The sequence below is a fragment of the Budorcas taxicolor genome, chromosome 10 (genome assembly GCF_023091745.1).
Source record: "Budorcas taxicolor isolate Tak-1 chromosome 10, Takin1.1, whole genome shotgun sequence".
Lineage (NCBI taxonomy): Eukaryota > Metazoa > Chordata > Mammalia > Artiodactyla > Bovidae > Budorcas > Budorcas taxicolor.
In genome coordinates, this window is record NC_068919.1 from 25813953 (window position 1) to 25828882 (window position 14930).

The window sequence follows — 14930 nt, forward strand, 5'->3', positions numbered from 1 at the left end:
TTGTCACCCTGCTTATTTAACTTATATGCGGAGTACATAAAGTGAAATGCCGGGCTGGATGAAGCACAAGCTGGAATCAAGATTGCCAGGAGAAATATCAATAACCTCAGATATACAGATGACACCACCCTTATGGCAGAAAGCAAAAAGGAACTAAAGAGCCTCTTGACAGAAGTGAAAGAGGAGAGTGAAAAAGTTGGCTTAAAACTCAATATTCAAAAAACAAAGATCATGGCATCTGGTCCCATCACTTCATGGCAAACAGATGGGGAAACAGTGCAAACAGTGACAGACTTTATTTTCTTGGGCTCCAAAATCACTATAGATGGTGACTGCAGCCATGAAATTAAAAGATGCTTGCTCCTTAGAAGAAAAGCTATGACCAACTTAGATAACATCTTAAAAAGCAGAGGCATTGCATTGCAACAAAGGTCTGTCTAGTCAAGCTATGGTTTTCCAGTAGTCATGTATGGATGTGAGATTTGGATCTTGCTAACACTAAAATACAGCATGGTTCATGACTTTAATTCATAAGATTGTCTAAAATTATCATTTTTTACCAACAATAATACGAAATCTCTGTTATGAGGACTAGTTAGATAATCAAGTTAATTTTATTTTAAGTATTGTGGCAAACATTAGGAAGCAAGGTCCCTGATTATGTCTATAGTTATGAAAAAATAATATTTAAAAAAGTCTTTTGTGGCAATAAAGATTGTAATGTACCCCAAGATGGGAATTTTTCTTCCCACGTGTTTTTCTGCATATTTTAATTTTTTTTTTTGAAAAGAGAACTTTCTTTTATCTGTTGTCTACTTGAATATGTGATTTTCAGAATATACATTTTTATGCCTTTCTATCCTTTCATATTAATTTCTTATTTTCCTAATACAGTCTTTTCATGTATTCAGTTCAGTTCAGTTCAGTCGCTCAGTCGTGTCCGACTCTTTGCGACCCCATGAATCGCAGCACACCAGGCCTCCCTGTCCATCACCAACTCCCAGAGTCCACCCAAACCCATGTCCATCAAGTCGGTGATGCCATCCAACCATTTCACCCTCTGTAGTCCCCTTCTCCTCCTGCCTTCAATCTTTCACAGCATCAGGATCTTTTCAAATGAACCAGCTCTACACATCAGATGGCCAAAGTATTGGAGTTTCAGCTTCAACATCAGTCCTTCCAATGAACACCCAGGACTGATCTCCTTTAGGATGGACTGGCTGGATCTCCTTGCAGTCCAAGCGACTCTCAAGAGTCTTCTCCAACACCACAGTTCAAAAGCATCAATTCTTTGGTGCTCAGCTTTCTTTATAGTCCAACTCTCACATCCATACAGGACCACTGGAAAAACCATAGCCTGACTAGACGGACCTTTATTGGCAAAGTAATGTCTCTGCTTTTGAATATGCTATCTAGGTTGGTCATCTTTCCTTCCAAGGAGTAAGTGTCTTTTAATTTCATGGCTGCATCTGCATGTATAGTTATTCCTTAATTTCCTCTTCCTCTTTATTTTTATCTTCACAGCTTTGTATATCTCTTTATTACTTTACTTTTCCCATTTGTCATTCCTCCTACCTCTTTTTTTCTGAACTGATTATAAATTAGAATGAAATATGTTTGATTATGCATTGTTTTTATGTTTAAAATATGTGGTTAGTGTTTTAATTTTTTCAATAGAAAATCTGTCTCTTTAAAACAAAATCAAATCTACTAAAGTTTAAATTATGTTGTCCTCTGCTTAATAATATTAAATTGAAAAATAAATAGCTCTACATCATTGATGTGCATGCTCAGTCACTCAGTTATCTCTGACTGTGTGGTCCCTTGGGCTGTATTCCACCAGGCTCCTCTGTCCATGGAGTTTTCCAAGCAAGAGTACTGGAATGGGTTCCCATTTACTCCTCCAGGGCATCTTCCCGACCCAGGAATTGAACCCGTGTCTTCTACATAGGAGGGGATTTTTTACCATTGTGCCACCTGGGAAACCCCCATCATTGCTGTAGCAAAACTTAAAATGAAAAACAGAAAATATGAAGACTAAATAGGTTCTGTATGGAGGACATCTCCTCTGAGGTTTTAATCAGTTCTACAACATGCAGTTCTTTTTCTTTAGAAGGATTATTTAAAGGGGGCTTTGTGACCATCATTTATTTTCTCCTTGCCTATCCCTTTGTCGCCAGAAGTTATGTTGAATCTAACAAAGTTACTATCTACTTGACCACATTATTTTCTTGATATACCTTGGATTTTCTGGAAGAAACACAAGCTGGAATCAAGATTGCCGGGAGAAATATCAATAACCTCAGATATGCAGATGACACCACCCTTATGGCAGAAAATGAAGAGGAACTAAAAAGCCTCCTGATGAAAGTGAAAGAGGAGGGTGAAAAAGTTGGCTTAAAGCTCAATATTCAGAAAATGAAGATCATGGCATCTGGTCCCATCACTTCATGGGAAATAGATGGACAAACAGTGGAAACAGTGTCAGGCTTTATTTTTTGGGGTTCCAAAATCACTGCGGATGGTGATTGCAGCTATGAAATTAAAAGACGCTTACTCCTTGGAAGAAAAGTTATGACCAACCTAGATAGCATATTCAAAAGCAGAGACATTACTTTGCCGACTAAGGTCCATCTAGTCAAGGCTATGGTTTTTCCAGTAGTCATGTATGGATGTGAGAGTTGGACTGTGAAGAAAGCTGAGTGCCATTAAGAATTGATGCTTTTGAACTGTGGTGTTAGAGAAGACTCTTGAGAGTCCCTTGGACTGCAAGGAGATCCAACCAGTCCATTCTGAAGGAGATCAGCCCTGGGATTTCTTTGGAAGGAATGATGCTAAAGCTGAACCTCCAGTACTTTGGCCACCTCATGCGAAGAGTTGACTCACTGGAAAAGACTCTGATGCTGGGAGGGATTGAGGGTAGGAGGAGAAGGGGACGACAGAGGATGAGATGGCTGGATGGCATCGCTGACTTGATGGACGTGAGTCTGAGTGAACTCTGGGAGATGGTGATGGACAGGGAGGCCTGGCATGCTGTGATTCACGGGGTCTCAAAGAGTCGGATACGATTGAGCGACTGAACTGAACTGAACACTACTTTTCTCTTTTTTGAATTACACTATAAAATATAAACCTCCCTTGACTTTCTATTCATTCAGACCTAATAAATATTCTCATCATTCCATCATTTCTGTCACATATGGAATGTTAATTTTAGATTCCAATAGAGAGGCCATGTTTCTTTAACTGATATTTGAGTATTTACACCTAGGATATCTCTACCCTAATATTTCGATCTTGTTGGCATTCTAAAAATTCCCTATAAAAGAGTTCTACAGTTTAGTTAGCCTTAGAATTCCCAGAGTGCATTCGCTGTTGCATCACAAATTGGTTGTTGTTTTCAAATGTTAAGAGGTCTGTCTTCAGAGAAGAGATATTTAACAACAAAGGTGGAAATAAAAAGTTATTGTCCCTTCTGTTAAGAGGTGGAGCTTGCTGTGTGAGAGCAATGTTGGATTGCTAAAGAGGTAAATATATTTGTCACTCTTTGTATTATAAGGAACAGGAAGAAGGAATAAATGGAAACATTTTACAGCTTTTCTGGTGGGACATCTGCTGTCTCATAATGCAATGGTGAGCTGTTATAGCAGAAACAAACTTTTTTATTATTTGAAATCTGAATTCAATAATATGGTAACATCTTTTATCTGTTCTTAGTGATAAAACTCTTGTTCCTCTGAATATTTAGAATTACTTTATTGAGAATACATAAAACTTTTATTAAGATACCAGTTTTCTTGGTCTTAAATTTATATATCATATTACTAGAGAAAGAAGTGAGGGATGTTAGATGGTAATCAATATGATCTGTTAAGGAGTCAATAGAAGAACATAAGTGCATGATAAGAAAGCCAAGCACAGTGGAAAAATCTGCAACCCTTAACCTTTAATACTTAAAGTTTTCTCTTATGTCCTAAAGACAGTCTTGATATCTGAAACAGTATGAAATAACCAATTGTATAATAGACTGCAAGGTGCACATAACTTAGGAATAAGTACAGAGAGATTCCTGACTTACTTTTCTAGCAGCAGGTTTTATTATACACAGAAAAAAATGATAAATATTTAAGCCAATGAATGCTAGGAAAAAAGGAAGGAAGGAAGGAAAGGAGGGAAACAGGAAGGGAGAAAGGAAAAAAGAAAGGAAGGCAAGAACAGAACAGAAAAGTTAATTTGGATTGTGCCATTTGTAAATGTTTGTGCTTCAGTTTTGCTTAGGAAACAACTCATGTGCTTGTGCATGTGTGCGTGTGCATATGTGCATTTGTATACATATTCATGTGTCTATATGATGTAAACTGCCTCTTTAATAATTCCAGGTTTCAGCTATATACAAAAACATCTGCTATTAGTTAATCTATTTGGGTTTGCACCCACGAAATCAGATATTTGTACATTTTGAATAAATATATATTACAGTGCAGTATTATCATCTAGTTCAAGTCTTCAAGTTCTGAAAATGTTTCATCCTAAAAATAAACAACTTTTTAGCATGTACAAGCAACATGTGTATTTTATTTGTACATTTTAATATTCATTTTCATTATGACACTTTCAAAAATAGAATTACAAAGAATGGGATATAATCATATATACATAGAAATTCTACTGTTATTGTTTTTGTGTAGGATGGGGAAATTTCTGCTCTACCCATCTTGAGTTCTTGTGGCTGGACTAATAATAAAATTTACACAAGGCAGTTTAATCACAAGCATAGAGGTCTTATAGAAATGAGATTTAAACAACTGGCCAAAGTAGGTGCTTTAATACTTTTTAGATGAAAAAAACAGGAACTTTGTAACAAACAGCATAAAGAAATTTAGGCTTTAGATGGTCAATTAGTAAAAAATCTAAATGGAGTCGGGGTTTGGGGTAGAAAAATAGAAAATAATAAGATTTGTTTACATGAGTTTCTCACTTGAATTCCTTGTCTCTAGTGACAAGGGTGTCCTTTTACCCCTAGATACAGGTGGTGCCATGAAGAGATTTGTTTCCTGCTTTCAGGGAGACAGAAAAAAGCATCAGAGTGTCTCCCCTTGCACTGACCATTTCTTAACTAACTTTAATTCAAAATAATCACTATACCATTGAGGCACATTTGAGGTGGCTTACATTGGGACTTCAAATTTTCATACCAATAAATCATCCTGTACACTGGATAAGCACACTGCCAATTTAGAGACAATTGTACAGATAAGCCACAGATCTCAATTTCTCCAGAACAACCAGCATTCTTTTTATTTAGACCAAGATGATGGGTTAATATTCTATAGCGAAAAAGGAAATATTTTAAGTAAGCAGGTTTTTAAAAACTTTTTAGGCCAACATTCCCTAAGGTATAATTTACATACAGTAAATGTATTAATTTTTGTATAGTTAAATAGTTCAATAAATTTTGGGGAAAAAAAGACACTTGTAACCATTACAGACGAGATATGGAATGTTTCTTGCCTTAAAAAACTCTGCCATTCCTTTTTGCTGTCAGTTTCCATCTTACCACCTCCCCCTCCATTCAAATAAAAATTTGAAGAATTTTAAAAAGTTCATATGCCTCATGTGAATCATAAACAAATGCAGGGCAGGACAGAGTGCTGCATGAGAGAGCAGTTAACAGGAGCACAGGACAGAAGCAGAACAGTGTGGCTTCAAGACTTGGGTGTTGGCACTTAATGATTTATAGAACAAAGGCTGGAAGTGGCTTCCCCTTTGGCTCATGGGTAAAGAATCCATCTGCAGTGCAGGAGACGCGGCTTCAGTCCCTGGGTCAGGGAAGATTCCCTGGAGGAGGGCATGGCAACCCACTCCAGCATTCCTGCCTGGAGAATCCCAGCAACGGCGGAGCCTGGTGGGCTGCAGTCTATGGGGTCACACAGAGTTGGACACGACTGAAGCGACTTAGCAGCAGCAGCAGCAGCAGCAGCAGCAGCAGCAGCAGCAGCAGCAGCAGCAATGGAATATCATAGATGTAGAATTCACAGTTTTTAGTGGGAGAAGAACTGGAAATAATTCTCTACTCTCCCATGTACTACAGGCACAGGAGATGAAGATAGAAAATAGTACAGTGGTGACAGAATTCATTCTCCTTGGTCTGACCCAGTCTCAAAATATTCAGCTCCTGGTCTTTGTCCTGATTTTAATTTTCTACATCATCATCCTCCCTGGAAATGTCCTCATCATCCTCACCATCAGGTCAGACCCCGGCCTCACGGCCCCCCTCTACTTCTTCCTGGGCAACCTGGCCTTCCTGGATGCATCCTACTCCTTCATTGTGGCTCCCAGGATGCTGGTGGACTTCCTCTCTGACAAGAAGGTGATCTCCTATAGAGGCTGCATCACTCAGCTCTTCTTCTTGCACTTCCTTGGAGGAGGGGAGGGATTACTCCTTGTCGTGATGGCCTTTGACTGCTACATTGCCATCTGTCGTCCTTTACACTATTCGACTGTCATGAACCCTAGAGCCTGCTATGCCTTGCTGTTGGTTCTGTGGCTTGGAGGCTTTGTTCATTCCATTATCCAAGTGGCCCTCATCCTCCGCTTGCCCTTCTGTGGTCCAAACCGACTGGACAACTTCTTCTGTGATGTGCCTCAAGTCATCAAGCTGGCCTGCACGGACACCTTTGTGGTGGAGCTCCTGATGGTCTTCAACAGTGGCCTGCTCACCCTGCTATGCTTTCTGGGCCTTCTGGCCTCCTATGCAGTCATCCTCTGCCATGTAAGTGGATCTGCTTCTGAAGGAAAGAGCAAGGCGCTGTCCACATGCACCACTCATGTCATTATTATACTTCTCATGTTTGGGCCTGCCATCTTTATCTACACTCGTCCCTTCACAGCCTTATCAGCAGACAAGGTGGTTTCCTTTTTCCACACAGTGATCTTTCCTTTGATGAATCCTGTGATTTATACCCTTCGCAACCAGGAAGTGAAAGCTTCCATGAGGAGGATATTGAGCCGGCATGTGTTTTTCTGAATAGGTTTTATAATATGAAGTCATGAACGGGAAATTCTGGCTGCAAATCTTTCATTCATTTAACAAATATTGCTTTTCATTGAGTGCCTTCCATTTTTCATGTACTACTATAACTATTGGGACTTCCCTGGTGGCTCAGACGGTAAAAGCGTCTGCCTACAATGTGGGAGACCTGGGTTTGATACCTGAGTCAGGAAGGTCCCCTGGAGAAGGAAATAGCACCCCACTCCAGTACTCTTGCCTGGAAAATCCCATGGAGGGAGGAGCCTGGTAGGCTCCATGGGGTCGCAAAGAGTCGGACACAACTTAGAGACTTCACTTCACTTTATTGTAACTAGTGGGGGAAATTTATGCATAACAAGAAAATACACTTTGTATGTTTAAAGAACATAAAAGAAACACCAGAATAGTTGCAGTATAATGAATAAGTGTGAGAGATTTTAGGTGTCAATTTATATGTAAGGGTCAAATAACTAAGGTCTCTTGGGCTAAGATAAGAAGTTTTATTTTATTCTAATTGCAGTAAGAATTCATTTTTAGTACTTTAAGCAAGAGAGCTGACTTATCTGAAATTGTTTCTTCTATGATTTAGAGGAATATCATCAGGATTCCAGGCAGAGATCAATAGCCAGCAAAACATCATTAAAAGCCAAATGTTATGCTGCAGACTTGTTTTGAGCTGCTTAAAAAGTTTCAAAATTCTTCAAAACATATATATTCTTCCTCCCTCAAAGTTGGTAGATATATGAAAGGAAAATAATTGGTTTTATGGGAAAAATATCATGCAAATATTTCACTTGATTGTTTTTCAGAGCTTCATGATCATTACTAATGAGCTATTGCAAATCCTCCCTGGATGTTAAAATCTGCTTTCAACTGATTTCAATCTGATTATGATAATGATACTTATTAGTATTGTAGATTCTGTTGGAGACTACATAAACCACTCTAGTTATTTTCAGTATAGTGGGGTTTAATGTGGAAAATTAGGTACTTATAAAATTTTTTATGGAGAAGGCAATGGCACCCCACTCCAGTACTCTTGCCTGGAAAACCCCATGGATGGAGGAGCCTGGTAGGCTGCAGCTCATGGGGTTGCTAAGAGTCGGACATGACTGAGTGACTTCACTTTCGCTTTTCACTTTCATGCGTTGGAGAAGGAAATGGAAACCCACTCCAGTGTTCTTTCTTGGAGAATCCCAGTGATTGCGGAGCCTGGTGGGCTGCCATCTAAGGGGTCGCACAGAGTCGGACACGACTGAAACGACTTAGCAGCAGCAGCAGCAGGAGACCATTATATGTGCCGGGCTATGAGGAGAAGGGGACGACAGAGGATGAGATGGCTGGATGGCATCACTGACTCGATGGACGTGAGTCTGAGTGAACTCCGGGAGTTGGTGATGGACAGGGAGGCCTGGCGTGCTGCAATTCATGGGTTCGCAAAGAGTCGGACACGACTGAGCGACTGAACTGAACTGATAGATGTTTAAACCTATATTAATAAAGAAATAGAGGATCCAACAGCTTATATTGAGATTAATTTTTTTAAAACTGCAGCATATGTGAGCTGCTGTCAGTAGAGATGGGCTTCCCTGGTGGCTCAGACGGCAAGGAATCTGCCTGCAATGCAGGAGACCTGAGTTTAATCCCTGGGTTGGAAAGATCCCCTGGAGGAGGGTATGGCAACTCATTTCAGTATTTTTGCCTGGAAAATCCCATGGACAGAGGATGTAGACCTGTAGACCAGGTGGTGGGCTACAGTCTTTGAGATTGCAAAGGGTTGGACACAGACGAGCGACTAAGGCTTACAGGATATTTGAACAGCACTATCTACAAATTTGACTTTTTATAGACTACTGTGCTCAACAATGACAAGCAAATGTTCTTCTCAAGTGCATCAGTCATTCTCAAAGATAGATCATAGGCTAGCCCATAAAAGTCTCACTGTATTTCATATAGAAAATGTGCTCTGATCACAATGAGTCTGAATTGGAAATGACTGAGAAGAGAAACATATTCTACAAATATGTGCAAATATATTCATGTGCTTTTAATAACTTAATGTACACCAGAAATATTACAGGGGATATGAAATATATTTTTCCTTTAATAATCTATCTTCTGAGAGTTTGATTATTTTTTATTTCATTATTTCTTGAATAACTGTTTGGCAGATACATCAGATGAGCAATTGGGTCTGAAGCTTCCTTTGTGGGAAGATTTTAAAGTACAAATTAAATTTCTTTAGTAAATATACAGCTATTCAAGTTATGTTTCTTCTTGAATTAGTTTTGGTAATTAATGGTCTTAGGATTTTGTGCATTCGAGCTAAGTTATCAAATTTATTGGCATGAAATTGCTCAGAATGTTTCATTAGCATTCTTTTAATTTCTGTAATGTTCATAATAATTGTTTTTTTAACTCCTGATGTTATTAAGTTGTGTAATCTCTTTTTCCCCTTGAAAATGTGGCTAAATTTTTATGAATTTTATTGTTCTTTACGAGGAACTAGCTTTTGGGTTCATTTATTTTTCTCTAATTAAGAAATTTATATATTTCTTCCTTTACCTATATTATTTAGTTTCTTCTTTCTTTGGATTTAATTTCATGTTTTTTTCCTAAATTTGGAAATTAAATTATTGATTTAAATTCTTTCTTATAAACCCTTTAAATAAAATCAGTTGGTGCTACAAATTTCCCTCTCAGCACTACTTTATCTCCATATTGCATATTTTTTATTTTGTGTTCTCATTTGCATTCCATTAATAATATATTCTAATTTTGACTTTGATTTTCTTACTCATGGGTTATTCAGAGTGTGTTTTTTCCTAAAGTTTTGAGAATATGCCTAATACATTTCTAGTTTAATTCTATTGTAGTCTAAGAACCTATTTAATATGATCTCAGTTTTTAAAAGTTTGAAATTTGTCTTATGTCCCAGAATAAATCTATCAGATTAAGATAGATTATGATAGATTAAATCTATCATAAATTTTGAATTTAAAACATAAGAGTATACTTTTGAAAAATACTGAAAAATTCTCATGATATATCTACAGGATGTAGCAATAATAGCTCAACATTGCTGCTGCTGTTGCTAAGTCGCTTCAGTCATTTCTGATTCTGTGCAACCCCATAGATGGCAGCCCAAAAGGCTCCCCCGTCCCTGGGATTCTCCAGGGAAGAACACTGGAGTGGGTTGCCATTTCCTTCTCCAATGCATGAAAGTGAAAAGTGAAAGTGAAGTCGCTCAGTCGTGTCTGACTCTTAGCGACCCCAGGGACGGCAGCCCACCAGGCTCCTCCGTCCATGGGATTTTCCAGGCAAGAGTACTGGAGTGGGGTGCTATTGCCTTCTCCACAACATAGCTGAGAAGTTGTCAATTTTATCATCAGTTAGATATACCCTTTATGTGTAGTGCAAAACAGCAGTCTCCTGGATTATCTCCTGAATTTCTTCCAATGAATTGTAAACTGAATCAAATATAATCTGTTAGAAATTAGCCACTTTTCCAATCTCGCCTCTTACTGTTTCAGCACAGGAGGGGAGTTTGATTCTTCAGTAACTTTGCACACTGTTCTCCTTTACCTCTTGCTGATGAACGTTTCAGTGAAGACTGAACCAAAGTGCTTCCTGCTTCTTGATTTATTTCCAGTGCTCATACCAGCGTTTACTCCTCTTTGCTCTCACGATACTCTAAGCACAGTTCTTTTACAAGATTTTACTATTGTTTTATATGCGTCTGTGTTTAAAATTTTCTATCTTCTTTGAAATTAGAGTTTGTACTATTAAATTTGTGTTTCATCACAATGACTTGCTCTGATAGATTCTCAGTAATGGCTAGTAAGAAATGAATGAGTAATGTGTGCATTATGATTTCTTATTGTATAAAGCTGATGAAAAATTTTAAATAGGAATCAATATAGAGTTTTACTTAGTGTGATTATGTTAATAATAATTTTAAAAACTGACTTTGTGGTAGAAAGGAATTGATGAAACATATATAACACCTGATAAGAAAAGCCAGCTCATTAGAAAAGACCCTGATGCTGAAAAGATTGAAGGCAAAAGAGGGTGTCAGAGGATGAGATGGTTAGATAGCATCATCAGCTCAAAGGACATGAATCTGAGAAAACTGTGGGAGATAGTGGAGGACAGGGAGGCCTGGTGTGCGGCAATCCATGGGGTCGCAGGGTTAGACATGACTTAGTGACTGAACAACAGCAATATATTCAATAAAAATAAAGGTCAGAGAATTTACATAAAGTATTTTTTCCACATTTTTGGTACATACTTAAACTTTTTGTCTAAATATAAGGACATATTATATATGTTGTTTTTTAAATTACTTTTTAAAAAATATTCTGGAACCTATATTATGCATGAATGTATATGTTATACATACATAATATACTTTAAATGCCTGTAAAGTATTGAGTTGTATGCAGCTATTAAAATTTATTTAAACAAACCCTACTTTTGCATATTTATCACCTTTTTTACTAATAGAGAGAAAAGACTGTATAATGACATTAGTTTTTGTATACATAATGCTTTGGGGAAGATGCACAAAGAGTAATAGCTATTTCCTATTGTGAAGTTTGTGTTGGGGGATAAAAAATGGGAAGGAATTTTCTCTCTGTATAAATTTTTTCACTCTCTTGGCACTCTGACCCCTTTTCTATTTCACAACACATCAGATCTTCCTTTCCTTTTAAATTGGAAAAGAGAAGACTATTTTACTAGCCTTTTCAGAAAGAGGTGGATGTTATTGTTTGATATACACATCTTTCTTTTTGATGACCACTTACTGGAATGGCTTCTTTTAGACACTCAGATTTTACTTTAATGAAAAAGAGTAAGATCCTCAGAAAGATCCCCTCTGACCATCCTTTCTAAAACACCGATCTCTTTCCCAAGCTCTCTCCAACTCACACTCTGCTATATTTCCTTTCTAACACTCATCACTATCTGTGTTTTCTTTCCTGCTTGTTTGCTTATTGTCTGTCTCCCTGAATTAGACTGTAAAATTCTAAAGGAAAGGACTTTTGTCTTGTCTGTACTGTACTGTTGACACAATACTGCCAGGCTCAGGGGAGACACCCAATAAGTTAATTGAGTTCAGTGATAAATCTAAGTGAAAGGAAAGTGAAGTCGCTCAGTTGTGTCCGACTGTTTGCGACCCCATGGACTGTAGTCTATCAGGCTCCTCTGTCCATGGGATTTTCCAGGCAAGAGTGCTGGAGTGGATTGCCATTTCCTTCTCCAGGGGATCTTCCTGACCCAGAAATCGAACCTGGGTCTCCCACATTGCAGGCAGACGCTTTACCATCTGAGCCACCAGGGAAGCACAAGAATGTGTCAAAAAACTCAGTAATAGAAATAAATAATATCAGTATTTTTTAAAATAAAAAAGATCCCATTTTAAAAAGCCTCTAAGAACTAGCTTAGATCTTCATATTAACTTTGTCTTACATATTGGGATGAAGGTTAAGAAGTGAGGAAAGCCTCAGATTATGTTTATAATTATGGAAAAACATCACAATTTTCAAAGTTAAAGACTTTTGGGGGCAGAACTCTAACCTACTTCAAGGTGGGGCTCTAACTCCACTTAAGTGCATATCTAACGCTGTGTATTTTCTTTTTCTTTCTTTTTCCTATATACAGGCCTCTTTATCACTGGTTTCCTTTTGTAGTTTGTGGATTTGTGGAACATGTATTACAGATCAGTGTCTCTCTGTCTCTTGATCTTCAAAAATTTTATAATTGTCTTTCCATTTATGTCTCCATGAGCCTTTCTTTCCCCTGTTTTCTTGTTCTGTTTTGGTCATTCTAACCTTGTACTTCTTTATTTTTTCTCTCTTCTCTTTTTTTATTTCTCACACTATGTCCTTGAGATGAAAACAGATTAGAACAAATACATATTTGATTATGAATTTTATTTAGTTTACAGAAATGTGTGTTTAGTGATTTAGTTTTGAAGTGACACACAAACTCAGATTTCCTTTTAAGGCAAAACAAAGAATACAACAACCAGATATAAAAAGACTAAATTAAGTTGCATTTAATTACTCTGAACTTTAATTAATTTTTTATTGTAGTAATAGTCAATGAAAAAAAAAACAATACCTCTCCATTCCTTGTTTTAGCTGAGGAAAGAAAAAGTGAGTAAACAACAAATACCAAGATCAGGATACATTTTTTCATATCCTATTTAGGAGGTCACTCACCTTTGAGGAAGTGATACATTTTACACCACACAGTTCTTTTATCTAAGAAGTACTAGGCTTTGAAACAAAGGTCTGTCTAGGAAAGGCTATGGTTTTTCCAATGGTCATGTATGGATGTGAGAGTTGGACTGTGAAGAAAGCTGAGCGCCGAGGAATTGATGCTTTTGAACTGTGGTGTTGGAGAAGACTCTTAGAGTCCCTTGGACTGCAAGGAGATCCAACTGGTCCATTCTGAAGGAGATCAGCCCTGGTATTTCTTTGGAAGGAATGATGCTAAAGCTGAAACTTCAGTACTTTGGCCACCTCATGCAAAGAGTTGACTCATTGGAAAAGACTGTGATGCTGGGAGGGATTGGGGGCAGGAGGAGAAGGGGATGACAGGATGAGATGGCTGGATCGCATGACTGACTCAATGGATGTGAGTCTGAGTGAACTCCGGGAGTCGGTGATGGACAGGGAGGCCTGGCGTGCTGCGAGTCATGGGGTCGCAAAGAGTCAGACATGACTGAGCGACTGAACTGAACTGAATTGCCGGGAGCCAGGGTGAGGAATCTCATCTGTTACAAGGTCATGCGGCGGAGCTCTGATGTGCAAGGTCGAGTCAGATCTCAGGTTTTCCCCCTGGTATTTCCTGAGCATGTACCCCCCAAAACAAGAGTATGCCTGCCTTATTGTATTGTACTTTTCCACTCTCCTGACACACTCTGGAAAAAGTCATCTCAAGGCTTTAGTCTTCTGCATTTGAAAGGGTGTTTCAATCCAAAAACCCCTCTGATGGCTTTTTAGCCTGCCTGCAGGACTCGTACAGCTTCGCATGTGATTGTTTGAGGCCTCCTGATTGCGGGAGGCACAGGAAGCTTAAAACATCCTAGGAATGTAGGGGCTTCTGAGGAGTCAAAATCATTAAAATAGGACTGATTAAAGGTTTCATTTGTTGAGCCAATACTTGCTGCCAAATTTTTATATCTTTTATTTTTAGATATAGTTGGTATATAGAAAAACAGGTAGTAGACCTGGTATTAGCAACATTAGATCTTTGAGTTAAGTACTTTCTTTGTTATAACCCACTGCACCTTTGTTCTACAGGAATGTAACTTTATTTAGTACTTTGAGGGTGATGCAGAGTAAAGAAAAAACACTTCTAGGGAAAAGAAGTTTTCTGGTTGATAGACAATTATCCAGGAAGAGAGCCATAAAAATGTTAACAAGCCTCTTGGCCAGAAGATAATGTGAACCACCTGAGACCTTTTGTATACAGGAGGGTATGCAAAAAGAAACCTTGTCTCAATGAGGGTCAGGACTGCTGCCCCTGCATAACTCTGCATATTCCATTATGTACAACTTGGGGTATATAAGCTGATTTTGAAAAATAGTTTTTGGAGTCTTGCGCCGATGCTGGGCTTCCCCATGTCGTTCTTTTCTTTTTCTGGCTGAATTCCCATCTGGGGCGTGGAGGCTCACCATGTCTACTTACTTGTCCCGGCTTCTAAGATCTGTAAGAGAGCCCAAAGCGGGGCACTCTCCGATATTCAAACAGACACCGGTGGCCTAATGTAGATGGTGCAAGTTCCTTACCTGGAACTCTATTGGTTTTCCCCATAAACCAAGTTATTCAGCCTCTTTTCTCCACTTAATTTTCCTACTACACTATTTCTTCCTAATCTAGTCTTATA

The 14930-nt window shown here is 38.3% G+C and overlaps 1 protein-coding gene across 1 annotated transcript; it reads left to right on the top strand.

The window, feature by feature from the left end:
- Nucleotides 1–6088: 6088 nt before the first annotated feature.
- Nucleotides 6089–7027, top strand: LOC128054319 (olfactory receptor 4N4C). The gene has a single exon (XM_052646937.1). The coding sequence runs from the start codon at nt 6101–6103 to the stop codon at nt 7025–7027; it is 927 nt and encodes a 308-aa protein (XP_052502897.1). The 5' UTR covers nt 6089–6100.
- The last annotated feature ends 7903 nt before the right edge of the window (nt 7028–14930 follow it).